Genomic DNA, 17,945 nt, shown 5'->3' with positions numbered 1-17,945 from the left:
TGATTCTCTGGCCTCAGCTGAGTAGCTGGGATTATAGGCGTCTACTACCATGCCCAGCTAATTTTTGTTTTGTTTTTGTTTTTGTTTTTTTGTGTTTTTTTTTTTTTTTTTTTTTTTTTTTGAGCCGAAGTCTCACTCTTGTCCCCCAGGCTGGAGTGCAATGGTGCGATCTCGGCTCACTGCAACCTCTGCCTCCCGGGTTCAAGTGATTCTCCTGCCTCAGCCTCCTGAGTAGCTGGGATTACAGGCACTCACCATCACGCCCAGCTACTTTTTGTATTTTTAGTAGAGATAGGGTTTCACCATGTTGGCCAGGTTGGCTCAAACTCCTGACCTCAGGTGATCCGCCCTCCTCGGCCTCCCAAAGTGCTGGGCCAATTACCATTCTTTGGTGTTTGGGTGTACCTAGATGCCTCATACTTTGTGCTTGAATAAACTATTTTAACTGGATCCGGGCCGGGTATGGTGGCTCACGCCTGTAATCTCAGCACTCTGGGAGACCGAGGTCAGTGGATCAGGAGGTCAGGAGTTAGAGACCAGCCTGGCCAACATGGTGAAACCCTGTCTCCACTGAAAATACAATTAGCCAGGCGTGGTGGTGGGCGCCTATAATCCCAGCTACTCCGGAGGCTGAGATCACACCACTGCACTCCAGCCTGGGCGACACAGCAAGCCTCCATCTCGAAAAGGACAATTTTAACTGGATCCTAAGCCTTTTTATTATTTTATCTTGACACATCTGAGCTCGTTTTCCTTGTGCCTGAATAATGAACATTTATTTTACTGTGAATCTGCTCATGATTATTTCAGTCCTAGCTGCACCATTTTATAAACCCCCCACCATTTCACAGACCCCGGTCAGAGTGAAACTTTCCATGGGGGCTCCGGCCATAAGCAACATCCTGCCTGACTACAGGAACATCCTTATCAGATCCTGCCAGGCAGCAAGCCATACTGCCCAGACCGATCCAGCCCAGACCTATAATTACCCCAGCCTGGAAGCAGCAGTGAGCTCGGGCACTAAGCTGGTTACCCTCTCCACAGGTTTTTGCTGGCAGTAAACCTGCATTGCTGTTGAAGCCACCATCTCTCTCCTCTCTCCCCTCTCCTGCTTCATCCTCTGTGTGTGTGTGTGTGTGTGTGTGTGTGTGTGTGTGTGTGTGTGTGTGTGTGTGTCTCGTCTGTCTTTAACCCTTGCCTTCCCTTCAAAACCTAATAATTTCCTCTTTTTTTTTCTTTTTTTCTTTAAAGATGGGATCTTAATACATTGCCCAGGCTGTTCTCAAAATCCTGGGCTCAAGCAATCCTCCCAAAGTGCTGGGATTACAAGCATGAGCCACCATGCCTGGCACAATTTCTTCAGTCTTAGTTTGTCCTAAACTACCTTTATTTCACCTTTCCGAATGCCAATTTCCCTGTGTATAGAATTCTTGATTGGCGGTTATTTTCTTTGAGATTTTATCTTTATCTTTTCTGTGGCTTTAGTGTGAGATTTCAAGGTATCGTTTTGTTTCTATTTATCTGCCTGCTTGGTTTCCGTAAGACTTTTTGAATCTTTGGCATGATTTTTTTATCATCACTTTTCGAAAATTCTCAGCCATTAGCTCTTGAAATATTTCTGCCTCACCTCTTTCATTTCCTTCTAAGATACCAGTTACCCATATGATGGCCTTTCCTGCTGTAGCCTCTTATTTTCTGAATGGCTTCTTCTATCTTGCAGTTTATTCTTCAACTGTCTAATCTGCCAAACCCATCCAATTTTTTTTTGTTTTGCTTGTTTGAGACAGAGTCTCACTCTGTCGCCCAAGCTGGAATACAGTGGCACCATCTTGGCTCACTGCAACCTCTGCCTCCAGGGTTCAAGCGACTCTCCTGCCTCAGCCTCCCAAGTAGCTGGGATTACAGGCGCCCACTACCACCACACCCGGCTAATTTTTGTATTTTTAGTAGAGAAGGGGTTTCATCACGTTAGCCAGGCTGGTCTCAAACTCCTGAACTCAAGCAGTTTGCCTGCTTTGGCCTCCTAAAGTGCTGAGATTAGAGATTACAGGCCTCACAAAGTGCTGAGCCACTGCGCCCAGCCTCCATCCAATTTTTATTTGGCTTTTTTTTTTTTTTTTTTTTGAGACGGTGTTTCACTCTTGCCGCCCGGGCTGGAGTGCGATGGCGAGATCTCAGCTCACAGCAACCTCTGCCCCCCGGTTCAAGTGATTCTCCTGCCCCAGCTTCCTGAGCAGTTGGGATTACAGGCGCCTGCCACCACGCCCTGCTAATTTTTGTATTTTTAGTAGAGATGGGGTTTCGCCATGTCGGCCAGGCTGGTCTTGAACTCCTGACCTCAGGTGATCCACTTGCTAAATTGTTTTCTTTATGATTTCTAGTTCTCTACTGCAAAATACTTCTGGGAAAAAAAAAAATAGAGAGAGCCACCACAACCGGCATGTGTGTGTGTATATATATATATATTTATAGTTTTTTAAAGACTTAAGTCCAGTGTCTGGAGCCCCTGTGGAAGTTTTATATTAATCTGCTGAGAAGAATATGCACAGAATACAGACATAAAAATGTGCTGAGCAGGCCGGGCGCGGTGGCTCAAGCCTGTAATCCCAGCACTTTGGGAGGCTAAGGCAGGTGGATCACCTGAGGTCAGGAGTTCAAGACCAGTCTGGCCAACATGGTGAAACCCCGTCTCTGCTAAAATACAAAAACTAGCTGGGCGTGGTGACTGGCGCCTGTAATCCCAGCTATTCAGGAAGCTGAGGCATGAGAATCGCTTGAACCCGGGAGGCAGAGGTTGCAGTGAACCAAGATCGTGCCACTGCACTGCAGCCTTGGCGACAGAGTGAGACTCCGTCTCAAAATACATATATTTTATACATGCAGAGCCAAATAATTAACAATGCAAAGGGGCAAGACACACCACTGAAATGGGAGACTTAGTCTTTAACATAACAGTAAAGAGGGTCCTTTAGGTTAACCAACCCTCCCGGTTTGTGTAGAACTTTCCTAGTTTCAGCGTTGAAGGTCCTGCGTCCCAGGAAACCCATCAGTCACGGGAAGATGTGGACGGTTAGCCACCCCACGGTGACACACGCGGGCACACCCCTACCGCATCCTGTCCCCGCCACTTCTTACCTGCGGCACCAGGCGGCCGCCGGGGGCGCTGTGGTGCGCAGGCGCCGCTGGGGAGGCACTTTGGCATTGCGGCGTAGCTACTGCTTCCGCCTTCCCGGCAGCCCCTGCGCGCGCGTGCGCGCTCGGTGACCTTTCTGAGTTGGCTGCAGGTTTGTAGTGCTCTCTGAGGCGTCTGTCTTGCGTCAAGGTGAGTGCGGGGACCTAGACCTGGCCCCCGAGGTGCGAGATGGCTGGGCGGGAGGGCGAGAAGCCGCCTTGGCCCCAGCTGACCTTGGGGTCCCACCCCTCTGCCGGCACACGGCTGGTTTTCCGCCCGGCCTCCCCTTCTCTAAAGGGAGACAAGCCAGGGTCGGTTGCCAGAGGTAAGCATCGCCTAGGCCTGCGCCGCGTTTCCCTTCTTGGCGTTAACGCGCTCAGTGCGCCTGTATTCTCCCACGCTTTTGACAGGGAGCGTCCCCTGGCCTTAAGAGGTTCAGCCGCCTAACCCGGAGGCTACGCAGAGTTAGGGAAGCCAGAGTCCAAGCCAAGCACTCTGACTCCACATCCAGTCCCTTTTCTCCTTTATAACTCAGGTTTCCTTGCACCACGCTTGTCCTCCACGTTATGCTGTACGTGACAACTTGGGTGAGGCAACAGGGAAACTGAAGAGATCGTATGGTGGTGATTGAAATTGTATGGAACTCGCGGGTCAGACATTTCCCATTTCCAGTGTCCGGTAATAGTTTGCCCTTAATGTAATGTGCCAAAACTTTGCAGACTTAAGTGGATACAGTAGACACACGTTTGACCTATGAATAAGATGGATTTTTAAAAGGTCTGGTGCTGCAAAACTGACACACACAGCTAGGAAATGTTCCTGGGCAGAATGGACTCAAGAAAGTAGGGGCCGGCCAGGCTTGATGGTTCACCCCTGTAATCCCAGCCCTTTGGGAGGCCGAGGCGGGCGGATCACGAGGTGAAGAGATGGAGACCATTCTGGCCAACATGGTGAAACCTCGTCTCTTAAAAATACAAAAATTAGCCGGGCCTGGTGGCTGGCTCCTGTAGTCCCAGCTACTCGGGAGGCTGAGGCAGGAGAATCGCTTGCACCCAGGAGGCAGAGGTTGCAGTGGGCCGAGATGGCGCCATTGCACTCCAGCCTGACGACCGAGTGAAACTCCGTCTCAAAAAAAAAGTAGGGGCCCTCGTTTTATTATATATTGGGAACATGTAGCCGGGCTTGGTGGCTCAAGCCTGTATTCCCAGCACTTTGGGAGGCCGAGGCGGGCCGATCACGAGGTCGAGAGATCGAGACCGTCCTGGCTAACACGGTGAAACCCTGTCTCTACTAAAAATACAAAAAATTAGCCGGGTGTGGTGGCGGGCGCCTGTAGTCCCAGCTTCCCAGCTACTCAGGAGGCTGAGGCAGGAGAATCGCTTGAACCCTGGAGGCGGAGGTTGCAGTGAGCCAAGATCGCGCCGCTGCACTCCAGCCTGGGTGACAGAGCGAGACTCTGTCTCAAAAAAAAAAGAAGAAAGTAGGGGCCGGCTGTGCACGGCGGTTCACGCCTGTAATCCCAGCCCTTTGGGAGGCCGAGGCAGGGCGGATCACGAGGTCAAGAGATGGAGACCATTCTGGCCAATGTGGTGAAATCCCATCTCTGCTAAAAATACAAAAATTAGCTGGGTGTGGCGGTGGGCACCTGTAGTTCCAGCTACTCGGGAGGCTGAGGCAGGAGAATCGCTTGCACCTGGGAGGCGGAGGTTGCAGTGAGCTGAGATGGCGCCATTGCACTCCAGCCTGACTACCGAGTGAAACTCCATCTCAAAAAAAAAAGTAGGGGCCCTCGTTTTAATATTTATTGGGAACATGTCACTTGTCCAGGCAAATATGGCAACTAAAGTCAAGGGGAAAGGAGGGAGAAAGGTATTTGCAGGCTACTGTATAGCAGGCCCCTGTTGCACTGGGGACCAAGGGTAATTTTGTAAGGAGATCATACCAGGGTGCCTGGGCCCCGAGCAAAATGTCAGGATGACTCAGTTTCTTTAGTCCCTTCTTACTGTAGCCATTGTACCCTCCCAGTTTACTTTGCCCTTTTCCTTCTAGACCCTCATCTGACCTTGCTCTGTCCGAAGCCCCTAAGTGGCCTAAATGAGGGCATCATTTTTAAGTCTTCCTTCTTTTAGAATCCCAGTGGCTTAGTATTAATTATAGCCATCAACTGGATATTTGTATCAATTCTGTTACTGCTGTGATCATTCACTGAATTCTTTGTTGTTGTTGTTGTTGTTGTTGTTGGGGTGGGGGGAAGTCTCACTCTTGTTGCCCAGGCTGGAGTGCAGTGGTGCAATCTCTGCTCCACCTCCCGGGTTCAAGCGATTCTCCTGCCTCAGCCTCCCGAGTAGCTGAGATTATAGGTACCCACCACCACTAGTTTTTGTATTTTTAGTAGAGACAGGGTTTCGCCATGTTGGCCAGGCTGGTCTCGAACTCCTGACCTTAAGTGATCTGCCCGTTTTGGCCTCCCAAAGTGCTGGGATTATAGGCGTGAGCCACCGTGCCCAGCCCATTCTCTGGATTTTTATTCCATACCAGACACTAGGCTGGGTCCTTTAGGTTTCCTCTCTGAATTACATTGACAGCCCTGTGGGGGCAGGTGGAGGTATCCATGTTTCACAGAAAAAGAAACATCTGAAACAACAGCTAAAAGGACTTGCCCGAAGTTGAGAGCTGACCAGGGAGGGCTGGTGTTGGAGCCCAGGATTCCCAGGCTTCCAGACCCACTGGTCCTGTAGAATGCTTCCTTCTCAGTCGTTGCAGAGAGAGAGGGATTCACTCCATGCCTCTGAATTCTTCTAGTCTGGGGCTTCCAGAAACCTCTGGGTCTTGTTTGGATCATCTCTGACATATTCCCAAAGCAGGGCTGTTGGTTTCTTGGAAACTCTGTCAGAGCATTCAAGTACAGTTTGAGGACAGGAAATTTGAGGGCGGACTATCTGCAAGGTGTTCCAGGAGAAGGACACAGCCACATCCTGCAAGGTCACACCTCGGGCCAGCCTTCACGACCATCCTTGCCTAAATCTAAATAAGTCCTCTCATAGGGAAGAGCAGGAAAGCAGGTGTTGGAGGCAGGTTCTCGTCATCAGGAGCATGACGTACAGATCTGGTGTGAGTGCAGTCCTGGTAACCTGCCGCGGAACCTTGGGCAGCTTTCCCCAAAGTACCCATTTTATAGGAGTGGAAAGCAGTGTAGAAAGTAAGTACGAAAAGCACTTTTAAAATGCTGTTAAAGGGATGGAAACAGAACTAACCACATCAGGGCAGTCCCTGTGGTGGCTCTGGCCTGGCCTCCCCATTCTTGCCTGACTCAAGACACTAACTTAGTTCCTGGTTCGGTGCCCTGTGGTGCTCCTGTGTCCAGTAGCTCAGCTCCCACAGTGGGGGAGGAATCGAAGGGACTCTGCAGCCCCCACCAGCTGCCCTCAAATCCCATCCAGGCCAGTTCCAGATTCTAAACTGAATTTTCTTCATGATATTGATGAGAAAACTTAAGCGGTTTAAGTTAGCTAGGAAGTAACAGTCAGGATTTGAATCTGGCACCGTGGCCTCCCTTTTCCTTCCAGCTCTCCAAGTTCATTCTGACCTCAGAGTCTCTGCCGATGCCGAGGATTCCTCTCCCAGATATCCTGACCCTTTATTGTTTCTCAGCTCCTAAAACAATGTCTGGCACCTAGTACATGCTCAGTGCACATTTGCCAAATGTTTTGGTGATTTGAGGGCCGCCATTTACCTTTGACTAGATTGGGCTTGTGAAGGATTCAGTGCTGTCAAGCCGACAGGCAGAGCTGCGAAGTGTGGGAAAGGGGAGAAAGCGGCCGAGCAGTCGGATCCTGTGGAGCCTGAGTAGTGATGTGAAAGGAGCAGTGAGTGGGGCTCAGGTGTGGGCACAGGGAGGGTGGGGCGGAGGCAGCATTACAGGTCGCAGCCAACGCACAGTTCATTCGTTCTTTTTTTTTTTTTTTTTTTTTTTGAGACAGAGTCTCACTTTGTCGCCCAGGCTGCAGTGCAGTGGTGTGATCACGGCTGCCTGCATCTTCAACCACACAAGCTCAAGCAGTCTTCCCACCTCAGTCTCCCAATAGCTGCGACTAACATAAAAAATTAGCCAGGTAAGCACCACCACACCTGGTTAATTTTTTATGTTTTGTGGATACTGGGTCTCCCTATGTTACCCGAATTAGTCTCAAGCTCCTGGACTCAAGTGACCCTCCCACATCGGCCTTCCAAAGCACTGGGATTACAGGCATGAGCCACCACACCCAGCCAAAGCAGTTTCCAAGTGAAATGAGAAGTGCTTGGATCTAGTCATTCCTCACAGCTATTTGACTGTAGTTTAATAGACCACTTCAGATGTTAAAAAGCATATTAAAATGAAAATGAGGGCATCTAATTTGGGGTCTATAGTAGAGAGTAAATTGTTGGTTTTTTTTTTTTGAGATGGAGTCTCGCTCTGTCGCCCAGGATGGAGTGCAGTGGCGCGATCTCACCTCACTGCAAGCTCCGCCTCCCGGGTTCACGCCATTCTCCTGCCTCAGCCTCCTGAGTAGCTGGGACTACAGGTGCCCGATACCATGCCTGGCTAATTTTTTGTATTTTTAGTAGAGATGGGGTTTCACCGTATTAGCCAGGATGGTCTCGATCTCCTGACCTTGTGATCCGCCTGTCTCGGCCTCCCAAAGTGCTGGGATTACAGGCGTGAGCCACCGCGCCCTGCGAGAGTAAATTGTAAAAGTAATAAAAAGCATTATTTTGAGACCTGCACATACCAGCAAACTAAGTTCAGAATTTAATGGCTTTTCCCAAATTCAGTAATTCATTAAGTAACTACCTTTATTCCTTAAATAAGTTCTACCATAATTGGCAGTTCTTATGAAGTGACCTCGTTGTCTTATGTCATCTGGTTTGTATTTAGCAATAGACTTCAAGATGGAGATACAGCTGATCAGAGGGTGCCGAGCCTGGCATGAGTTTCACAAGGAAATGACCATGCCCTGGCCATATTCTTTTTCAGCTTTGAATGTGACATTCATAACATGAAGATGAGAAGATACTAATTTTCCATTTAGACATTAAAGTAATGTACCTATCTCTACCTAAACCCTATCTCTACCTAAAATACAAAAATATATGGCATCAGGGTGGGAGAGGTGCTGGATGAGCTCTGCGATGTAAGGAATGAGAAGTGGCTAGGATGGCCAAAGGTGGGAGGAGGGGGCCCTGGCGATGGGTTGAGTTGGAAGAGCTGTGGAAAGCATGAGTCCCAGGCCAGGCTCTGGCTCACACCTGTAATCCTAGCACTTTGGGAGGCCAAGGTGGGCGGATCACTTGAGGTCAGGAGTTTGAGACCAGCCCGGCCAACATGGTGAAATCTCACCACTACTTAAAAAAAAAAAAAAAAAAAAAAAATGGCCGGGCACAGTGGCTCACACCTATAATCCCAGCATTTTGGGAGGCCGAGGCTGGCAGGTCCCCTGTGCTCAGGAGTTCGAGACCGGCCTGGCCAACATGGCAAAACCCTATCTCTACCTAAAATACAAAAATTAGCTGGGCGGGGTGGCACGCATCTGTAGTCCCAGCTACTCAGGAGGCTGAGGCAGGAGAATCGCTTGAACCTGGGAGGCAGAGGTTGCAGTGAGCCAAGATTGCACCACTGCACTCCAGCGTGGGCGACAGAGTGAGACGCCACCTTAAAAAAAAAAAAAAAAAAAAGCCCAGGCGCGGTGGCTCAAGCCTGTAATCCCAGCACTTTGGGAGGCCGAGACGGGCGGATCACAAGGTCAGGAGATCGAGACCATCCTGGCTAACACAGTGAAACCCCATCTCTACTAAAAAACAAAATACAAAAAACTAGCCGGGCATGGTGGCGGGCGCCTGTAGTCCCAGCTACTCGGGAGGCTGAGGCAGGAGAATGGCGTAAACCCTGGAGGCGGAGCTTGCAGTGAGCTGAGATCCAGCCACTGCACTCCAGCCTGGGCGACAGAGCGAGACTCCGTCTCAAAAAAAAAAAAAAAATTGGCGTGAGTCTCACGTGAGTGCAGAACAGGTCTGACACAGGCAAGGCTCCCTAGCAGTCGTGGGAAATAGGGTTGAACTTAACAAATTAAAATCTTTTACCAGTTAGGCGTACAGCAATAATCATTCTAATTTTTAATCACTGTGTTCATTTTCAGATGCTTCAAAATATTATTAAAAATGTGTGGATCCCCATGAAGCCCTACTACACCCAAGTTTACCAGGAGATTTGGATAGGAATGGGGCTGATGGGTTTCATCGTTTATAAAATCCGGGCCGCTGGTACGTTTGTGTTTGATTTTTTTGAGGTCAGGAAGAAAATGATTTTCAAAAAGAATCACAATTCACGTTGTAAAGGAACTACGGGGTTTTAACTAGGTATGAACATCAGAGCTACCTACAGTCCTTCGTAAAAATACAGGGAGCACATGTCAGCTATAAAAGACATTTGGGGATAGTGGGGAATTTTTTTGTTTGTTTTATTTTTTTGGAGACCGTCTCTCACTCCGATACCCAGGCTGGGGCGCAATGGCACAATCATGGTTCACTGCAGCCGCCACCTCCTGGGCTCAGGTGATTCTCCCACCTCGGCCTCCCAGGTAGCTAGGACCACAGGTGCCTGTCACTATGCCCAACACCACCACCACCTGGCTGTTTTATACCTTTTTTTTTTTTTTTTTTTTGGAGAGATGGGGTTTTGCCAATGTTGCCCAGGCTGGTCTGAAACTGCTGGGCTCAAGCAGTCCTCCAGTCGTGGCTTCACAAAGTGCTGGAATTACAAGTATGAGCCACAACACCTGGCCCAATTGGGGAACTTTGAACAAGACTTTAATATCAGAATTGTGAGTTTTCTTAGGTGTGAGAGTGGTGTTACATTCGTTTTAAGAGATGAAGTCTAAAGTATGGTTTCATGGTACGTGGTATTTCGTTGCACCTTTTCAGCTGTTCTGAATATTTGAAATTTGTTTGTAATACAATTTAGAGGAGAGGAATAACCACTTGGTTCTCAGTAGAGCAGAGCAGTGGCCCAATCACATGTTCCTAAGCCGTTGATTACAAAGAGGAAAGAGAAAACTTTATGCTGCGAGACTAGAGTTTAGGACATTGTAGAGGGTAAGGAGCCCTGCAAATTTGAAAGGGCTGTTAGCTGTTCATAGAACATATTTGATAGGAATTTTACCATTTCTTGGCTATAAGACATATTTTTTGAACGCTTCCTGAATTGCTTTACCTAAGCTACAATGCCTTCAGCTAAATGTTAATTTTGACAAAGGCATTTTTATAAAGCATTGATATGACTGATTTTTTTTCTTCCTTTTATTTTAGATAAAAGAAGTAAGGCTTTGAAAGGTAAGATTTTTGCTTCTGAAAATGGTTGGGAATGAAAAACACTATCATGTCTTTTCAGGACAAGGCATATCATTGTTCTGAATTGAAATTGATACATGGTTCAGTACATATGTAAGATGCAGTCGAAATGCTTCACAGCTTGAAGTTTGCTGTGCCTGCTGGAAAAGAGAATTCTAAATTTCTGCTTTTTATAGTCAAGTGGATCAAGTAAAACTTCCCAGGAGTAATAGAGGAATGGATGAATTAGAGGTAGTCGATAGCATCACCAGTAGGGAAGCGCAAGTGAGCTGTGTGAGCATGCTGTCCTAGAAGTTCCCTAATGATGTGGTTTGAATGGTTTTGGTTTGTTTTTGTTGTTTTTTTTGTTTTGTTTTGTTTTTTGAGACGGAGTCTCGCTCTGTTGTCTAGGCTGGAGTGCAGTGGCGCGATCTCGGCTCACTGCAAGCTCCGCCTCCTGGGTTCACGCCATTCTCCTGCCTCAGCCTCCTGAGTAGCTGAGACTACAGGCATCCGCCGCCACTCCTGGCTAATTTTTTGTTTAGAGTCGGGGTTTCATGTAGCCAGGATGGTCTCGATCTCCTGACCTTCTGATCCACCTGCCTCGCCCTCCCGCTAATGATGTGTTTTTAATGGTTTTGTTTTGTTTTTTGTTTTCGTTTTTTGAGACAGAGTCTCACTCTGTTGTCCAGGCTGGAGTGCAGTGGCACAATCTTGGCTCACTGCAACCTCCGCCTTCCAGATTCAATTCTCCTGCCTCAGCCTCCCAAGTAGTTGGGATTACAGGGGGGATTACAACTACAACACCAGGTTAATTTCTTGTATTTTTGGTAGAGATGGGGTTTCACCATGTTGGCCAGGCTGGTTTCGAACTCCTGACCTCAGGTGATCCACCCGCCTCAGCCTCCCAAAGTGCTGGGATTACAGGCGTGAGCCACCGTACCCAGCCTTTAATGTATTTTGAAAGAAAGCACCTTATAAATTTAGGCCCGAGTGATGATGAAACTGTGGCCATTTGAATGTTACACAAACCCAGGACTGGCCACATGAGTTTGAGGAAGAGGTGTTTCCCTGCCCCTCTCTTCTTTGTGCTGTGGGTGGCCCCTGCTGGCTGCTGTCGTTATGTGGCCCTTAAGCCCTCTGGGTGTTTCATATAGAAATAATCCTACTTTTCAATAGTATTGAAAGGTGTTGTTTCTATTTTTGGACTGTTGATCAGCTTTTTTTGATACTTGTTTAATAAATTACACCCAACTTGTTCCTTCCTTCTTAAATTGTGTTTATACATGCATCTCTTTCAAAAGCTTCGGCGCCTGCTCCTGGTCATCACTAACCAGATTTACTTGGAGTACATGTGAAAGAAAACATCAGTCTGCCTGTAAATTTAAGCAAGCCGTGTTAGATGGGGAGCGTGGAACATCCCTGTACACTTGTATAAGTACCATTTACTTCATGGCATGAATAAATGGATCTGTGAGATGCACTGCTACCTGGTCCTGCTTTCAATGTGTTACCCCCTCAGCCTCCTCCAGTGTGTCGGACATACTCTGAATAGATCATTTGTCATGCAGCAGATGCAATCAGAATCTCACTGAGCCACCCATCATTGTGAAATAATTATCTCAGTTGTCACAGGAGTTGGTGATCAGGATCCAGGCACTCACTTGGATTCAACTGCTTAATAAATGTTTATTAAACTTGATCCTGATACTTACCTTGTGACCTCTCTGAGCCTCTGTTTTCTTATTTGGAAAATGGAGATGTTAATTATGTAAGTTCTAACTTACAGTTATGAGGATAAATAAGAGAAAGATTTAAACTATGAAATCCTTTAGAAATAAGGTAGCATTCAATGACATAGTTGAAATTATAAGCTGTAGGGGAAAATTGAATCAGGAAATAATCACAAGGCAAAGTACATAATAAGCCAATTGAAAAACAAAATAAAGCCAATTGATTCTAGTTAGACTAGTATCAAACGCATACTGCATAATATTTATCTGCATCTGAGACAGTTACCAAGATCCCTAAATTGTGTGTTAAAAAGATTCTAAAGCAGCAAGCATGGGGGTCAAAGTGAGTCCAGTTTGAAATCTGGCACTCTACAGGTGGGTAGGAGAGGAGAGCAGCTGTGGAATGGAGGTGGTGGCTGCACCCTGGGTGTCCTGTCCTCTTGAGACCATCCTGGTTTTCATGTGTCTCTGGCATTTAGCCTCATTAGCTCTGGCCCATGGTAGATGTCCAACAGACGACTGAGATCTCTCTGAGCTTCAGTTTCTTCTGGTTAAAACCGGTCATGTCTTCCTCCAGCAGCCTCAGGGTTGTTGGGCTGTGTGAGAAGGTTGCAGGAAAGCATTACACAGCATCAGTGGAAGTCTGCGTCAGGTCGTGTGAGATTCAGAGGGTTTGGTTCTGACACAGGAATCGCATTTTTCCTATGAACACATTTTGTTCTCTTCTGCCTTCAGAAGATGAATCTGCTGTGGTACAGAAAGGCCCTACCTTTAAAATTATCCATCTGCCCAGCTGCTCAGGCTTGAGAATGCATTAGAATCACCTGGAAGACCGTAACACAGCGAGCTGGGCCCCAGTGTTTCTGATTGCACTGCTGTAGGAAGGAGCCCAAGGACTTGTATGTCTAACAAGCATCCAGGATGTGCGGATGCCAGGACCCCAGTTGGAAAATTTCTAATAATACAAAGAACACAGGCCTGCCCTACCGCAGCCTTCACATTCCACTGCATTGGCACCAGGCTCCAGCCCTGTGTCACGCATCTTAGTGCATTTAGTCCACCTTAGAACCTAGCGAGGCATCAGTACAGGCCCTGACTGTCAGAACAGGAAACAGGCTGGGAGGCAGTAACACGCTACAGAAGTCACAATTAGCAAGCACTGGGGCTGGGACTTGAACCCCCAGAACCTGAACTCGCATCCAAAGGGAGGTGAGGACGGGTGGGAGCTGCCCACCCCCACCCCCCTGGAAGCAGAGGTTGGTGTGTCTGACCCAGGAGGGCTTCCCCACAAGGGCTGGGCCATTCCTCTTCTCCCTTTACCACTTAAGGCTTCCTTCAGCAAATTACCAGAGTAGGTTGGGCGCAGTGCCTCACGCCTGCACTTTGGGAGGCTGAGGAGGGCAGATCGTTTGAACCCAGGAGTTTGAGATTAGCCTGGGCAACATAGCAAAACCCCATCTCTACAAAAAATACAAAAATTAGCCAGGCGTAGTGGTGTGCACCTATAATCCCAGCTACTGGGGAGGCTGATGCTTGAGGATTGTTTGAACTTAGGAGGTCAAGACTGCAGTGAGCTGAGATCACACCACCACATTCCAGCATGGGCAACAGAGTGAGACCCTGTCTCAAAAAGAAAACAAAGAATTATATTTGCTATCCCAGAACTCACTTACACACTGAATCCCTCAGGGTTTTGGAAACAACCAGGTCTTGTCCCGAAGGCAGCCTGTAGGTGGAGCCAGAGGATGTCACCTGGGCTTCCCCGTGGGCGAGGAGCTCCCGGCCAGGAGGATCTGTTTAAAGGAGCATTTGGAGGGCAGTACCAATGGGTAAGAGGTATGCACAGAGAGCCACGGGAGTGGACAGGGCCAGTTCAGGAAGGAATCCCAGAGGCTTTTTGTCCCAGAGCCTACGCATGCATGCTGCTCTGACTTAATGCAGTGCTTTTCCAAGTGCACTACAGAGTAACCCCAAAAGCTGAGAGGAGAGAGAGTGGCTCCCAGGCAGCTGAAAGTGTCATTTTAAACAATGTGCTCTAAGTTAGCCTCAAATGAGCCTCTAGCAGAAGGCACAGTGTTTCTTGTTGATTGTCACTGTATCCCAGGGGTACACGCACCCCAACCAGAGGCTTTGGAGGGTGTGCTTCCTGCCACCCTCAAGGGAGTTGTGTCTCTGTGGAGCTAACAGATCCTGAGTTCCAGCGTGCCAGGCCATAGTCTGCTTCATTTTCATCTGCACAATAATCTGTGAGCCCATACTATCACCCCATTTCACAGCTGAAGAAATGGAGGCCCAGACAGGATAAGTAGTTTGTACTAGAGGGTAACTACCTGGCTAACAAACCAACTGGTTAACTGGTAGGCCAGGATTCAAAATCTGACCTGCTTCAGAATCGAGACTCGGACTGCAGCACGGCTTCAGAGCGCTCCTTCGCCTGTGCTGGGCGTGCGTTACCATTGGGGATGCAGTGGTGGTTAGTACACATTCCTTTCACTCCTTGAATGCAGAGTCTGGAGAACAGACCTGCAAACACACAGTACCAGTGCTTGGCAGACACAATCCTGGACGTCTGTGCTGTTAGGAACTGTCTGATGGGTGCCAGCATCAGGCCTTGTTTCACATGGGCCTTCAAGCAAGCCCAGCACCTGCTCAACAGCCAGCTCTGAGCATGGACCCTGCTTCCACCCTTCAGACAAACCAGCCACCATAAGGCATTTCTGGTACCTACAGGGAAATTTGAACATGGACTGGTGTTAAGTGATGTTGAATTGTTAATCTTATTCGGTGATCATCACAATAGTGGTATTGTAGTTATTAAAGAAAATGTCTTTGGTTTTAGAAATGGAGGTGGAGGCCGGGCGCAGTGGATCTCCTGAGGTCAGGGGTTCACGCCCGGCTAATTTTTTTTGTATTTTTAGTAGAGACGAGGTTTCACCGTGTTAGCCAGGATGGTCTCGATATCCGGACCTCATGATCTGCCCATCTCGGCCTCCCAAAGTACTGGGATTACAGGCATGAGCCACCGCGCCCAGTTCAAGATCCATCTTTATGTTTGAAAAAATATATCCCACTTTACAATAAAAAGGCCAAGTGTTGCAATTTGAAAACCTTCCAATATACAACATCAAATGAATACTGTTTGGCTGAGAAAAATTTGAATTGACATGTCACTTTAAAGACAAAAGTCAGCCGGGTGGGGTGGCTCATGCCTGTAATCCCAGCAGTTTGGGAGACCAAAGTGGGCAGATCACCTGAGGTCAAGAGTTCAAGACCAGCCTGGCCAACATGGTGAAACCCTGTCTCTACTAAAAATACAAAAGTAGCCGCGCATGGTGGCGCATGCCTGTAGTCCCTGCTACTCGGGAGGCTGAGGCAGGAGAATTGCTTGAACCTAGGAGGTGGAGGTTGCAGTAAGCTGAGATTGTGCCACTGCACTCCAGCCTGTGCAACAGAGAGAACCCGTCTCAAAAAAAAAAAAAAGTCATATAATTAAAAAAACAAATTTGAGCATTTGGTATTTGAGTCTTAGAAGCCATCAAAAGGAGAGCCAAAGGTTTAGGCAGCTCAGAGCTGCAGGGAGCAAACCTCGGCCCTGGCATTATTGTAACCGAGGGACCAGCTCTAGCCAATTAACCAGCGCTTGAGTTACTTAGCTGACGCGGAGCCAGAATTGCCCAGGCATACACATGGGAAACGTTTTAACCTCCTCATCCTTACCGGCAGCCTGGCCAGCCAGCTACGTTGGCGTCACCTGGGACCAGCTAGGAATGCCATAAAAGCTGGACCCACCCCCAGCTCAGGGAGGCAGAATTAAGCTCTGCCTCCCATCTCCTTACAGTCCATTCACAGTAAAGCTTTTTTCTTCTGTCGAAAGCTGGTGCCATAGTGTTGGCTTCTATGCATGTCAGACACTGGGCCCATTGCTGAGTAACATTATGTCATCCTGAGCTACACTCACTGCACTGGTAGCTCCTTGGGATTCCACGACCTAATTAGAGCAGGCAGCAGGCAGAGTTTGATGTGGCATCCCTGCTCCAGCATCCAGAGGAGGTAGGTTTCACAAAGTGGGAAAAAGTGTATTTCAGAGAGGGAGTTATTCACTACTAGCCATTTCTATAACCCCAAGCAGTTCGTGCAACCAAGACGGTTCACGAAACCCCACCAACACCAGCCTAACAACTGCACTCTGGGGACATCTCTGTGAGGAGGCTGCAGGCTCCCACAGAGCTCGCCCTCCCTCCCCAGGAGAAAGCAGCAGCTGGCGCTGGCCTCCCTAGCCCTGCTTCTACCACTGCCACTGGCACCAAATGCATGGCGTGGGGAAGAGGGTCGGGGTCTCAGAGGTTAGCCACGCTTCCTGAACTTTGTGGAGTGCATGCCGTGACTCGGGACAGTGGTCATGGAGAGGAAGTAAATGATGCTGCTCCCACCTCAGTAAAAACTGTAAATTAGGTCATGATGTTGGAGTTGGAATATTACAAGTGTTTGTAGAACTGATGAAAATTAGGACTGGTAAAAGAAAAATACTAAAATTTTAAAAATCATAATCAGCCTCAAGTAAAAAGCACACAGAGTATCGTTCTGGTTTTATTATGCCATGTAAAAAGTGTTTCTAGGCCGGGCGCGGTGGCTCACGCCTGTAATCCCAGCACTTTGGAAGGCCGAGGCGGGTGGATCACAAGGTCAGGAGATTGAGACCATCCTGGCTAACACAGTGAAACCCCGTCTCTACTAAAAAATACAAAAAAATTAGCCGGCCGTGGTGGCAGATGCCTGAAGTCCCAGCTACTCGGGAGGCTGAGGCAGGAGAATGGCATGAACCCAGGAGGCAGAGCTTGCAGTGAGCAGAGATAGGCCACTGCACTCCAGCCTGGGTGACGGAGCAAGACTCCGTCTCAAAAAAAAAAAAAAAAAAAAAGGGCCGGGCGCGGTGGCTCAAGCCTGTAATCCCAGCACTTTGGGAGGCCGAGACGGGCGGATCACGAGGTCAGGAGATCGAGACCATCCTGGCTAACACGGTGAAACCCCGTCTCTACTAAAAATACAAAAACTAGCCGGGCGAGGTGGCGGGCGCCTGTAGTCCCAGCTACTCGGGAGGCTGAGGCAGGAGAATGGCGTAAACCCGGGAGGCGGAGCTTGCAGTGAGCTGAGATCCGGCCACTGCACTCCAGTCCGGGCGACAGAGCGAGACTCCGCCTCAAAAAAAAAAAAAAAAAAAGTGTTTCCAGTAGTCGCAGTCTTTGGGGACAGTTTCACTAAGTGTTTGATATATCGTGGCAATTTTTTAAAACTGTATGAACAAAATGAGTTTAAGTTACAGACTTTTTATTTATTTATTTATTTTGAGATGGAGTTTTGCTCTTGTTGCCCAGGCTGGAGTGCAATGGTGCCATCTCTGCTCACTGCAACCTCTGCCTCCCAGGTTCAAGTGATTCTCCTGCCTCAGCCTCCCGAGTAGTTGGGATTACCGGCATGAGCCACCACACCCGGCTAATTTTGTATTTTTAGTAGAGACGAGATTTCGTCATGTTGGTCAGGCTGGTCTCGAATTTCTGACCTCAAGTGATCCGCCTGCCTCGGCTTCCCAAAGTACTAGGATTACAGGCATGAGCCACAGCACTCCACCAACTTTTTTTTTTCTTTAGAGACAGAGTCTCACTAGTGTTGCCCAGGCTGGA

At 48.4% G+C, this 17,945-nt stretch overlaps 1 protein-coding gene across 3 annotated transcripts; it reads left to right on the top strand.

The window, feature by feature from the left end:
• The first annotated feature begins 3,225 nt into the window (after positions 1–3,225).
• ATP5MPL (ATP synthase membrane subunit 6.8PL) lies at positions 3,226–12,248 on the top strand. Of its 3 annotated transcripts, none has more exons than XM_030931430.1 (5): positions 3,231–3,322; positions 7,153–7,284; positions 9,346–9,469; positions 10,514–10,537; positions 11,839–12,248. In XM_030931430.1, the coding sequence occupies exons 3-5, from the start codon at positions 9,346–9,348 to the stop codon at positions 11,865–11,867; spliced, it is 177 nt and encodes a 58-aa protein (XP_030787290.1). In that variant the 5' UTR covers positions 3,231–3,322; positions 7,153–7,284; the 3' UTR covers positions 11,868–12,248. The 3 variants fall into 3 exon arrangements, with proteins under 3 accessions (XP_010375253.1, XP_030787290.1, XP_010375254.1); XM_010376952.2 differs by lacking the exon at positions 7,153–7,284 and adding an exon at positions 3,708–3,850 and having other exon boundaries at positions 3,258–3,322; XM_010376951.2 differs by lacking the exon at positions 7,153–7,284 and having other exon boundaries at positions 3,226–3,322.
• The last annotated feature ends 5,697 nt before the right edge of the window (positions 12,249–17,945 follow it).

Source organism: Rhinopithecus roxellana, chromosome 5, assembly GCF_007565055.1.
Source record: "Rhinopithecus roxellana isolate Shanxi Qingling chromosome 5, ASM756505v1, whole genome shotgun sequence".
Lineage (NCBI taxonomy): Eukaryota > Metazoa > Chordata > Mammalia > Primates > Cercopithecidae > Rhinopithecus > Rhinopithecus roxellana.
Note: the sequence above shows the minus strand (reverse complement) of the source record. Positions and strands in the feature narration are given on the sequence as shown.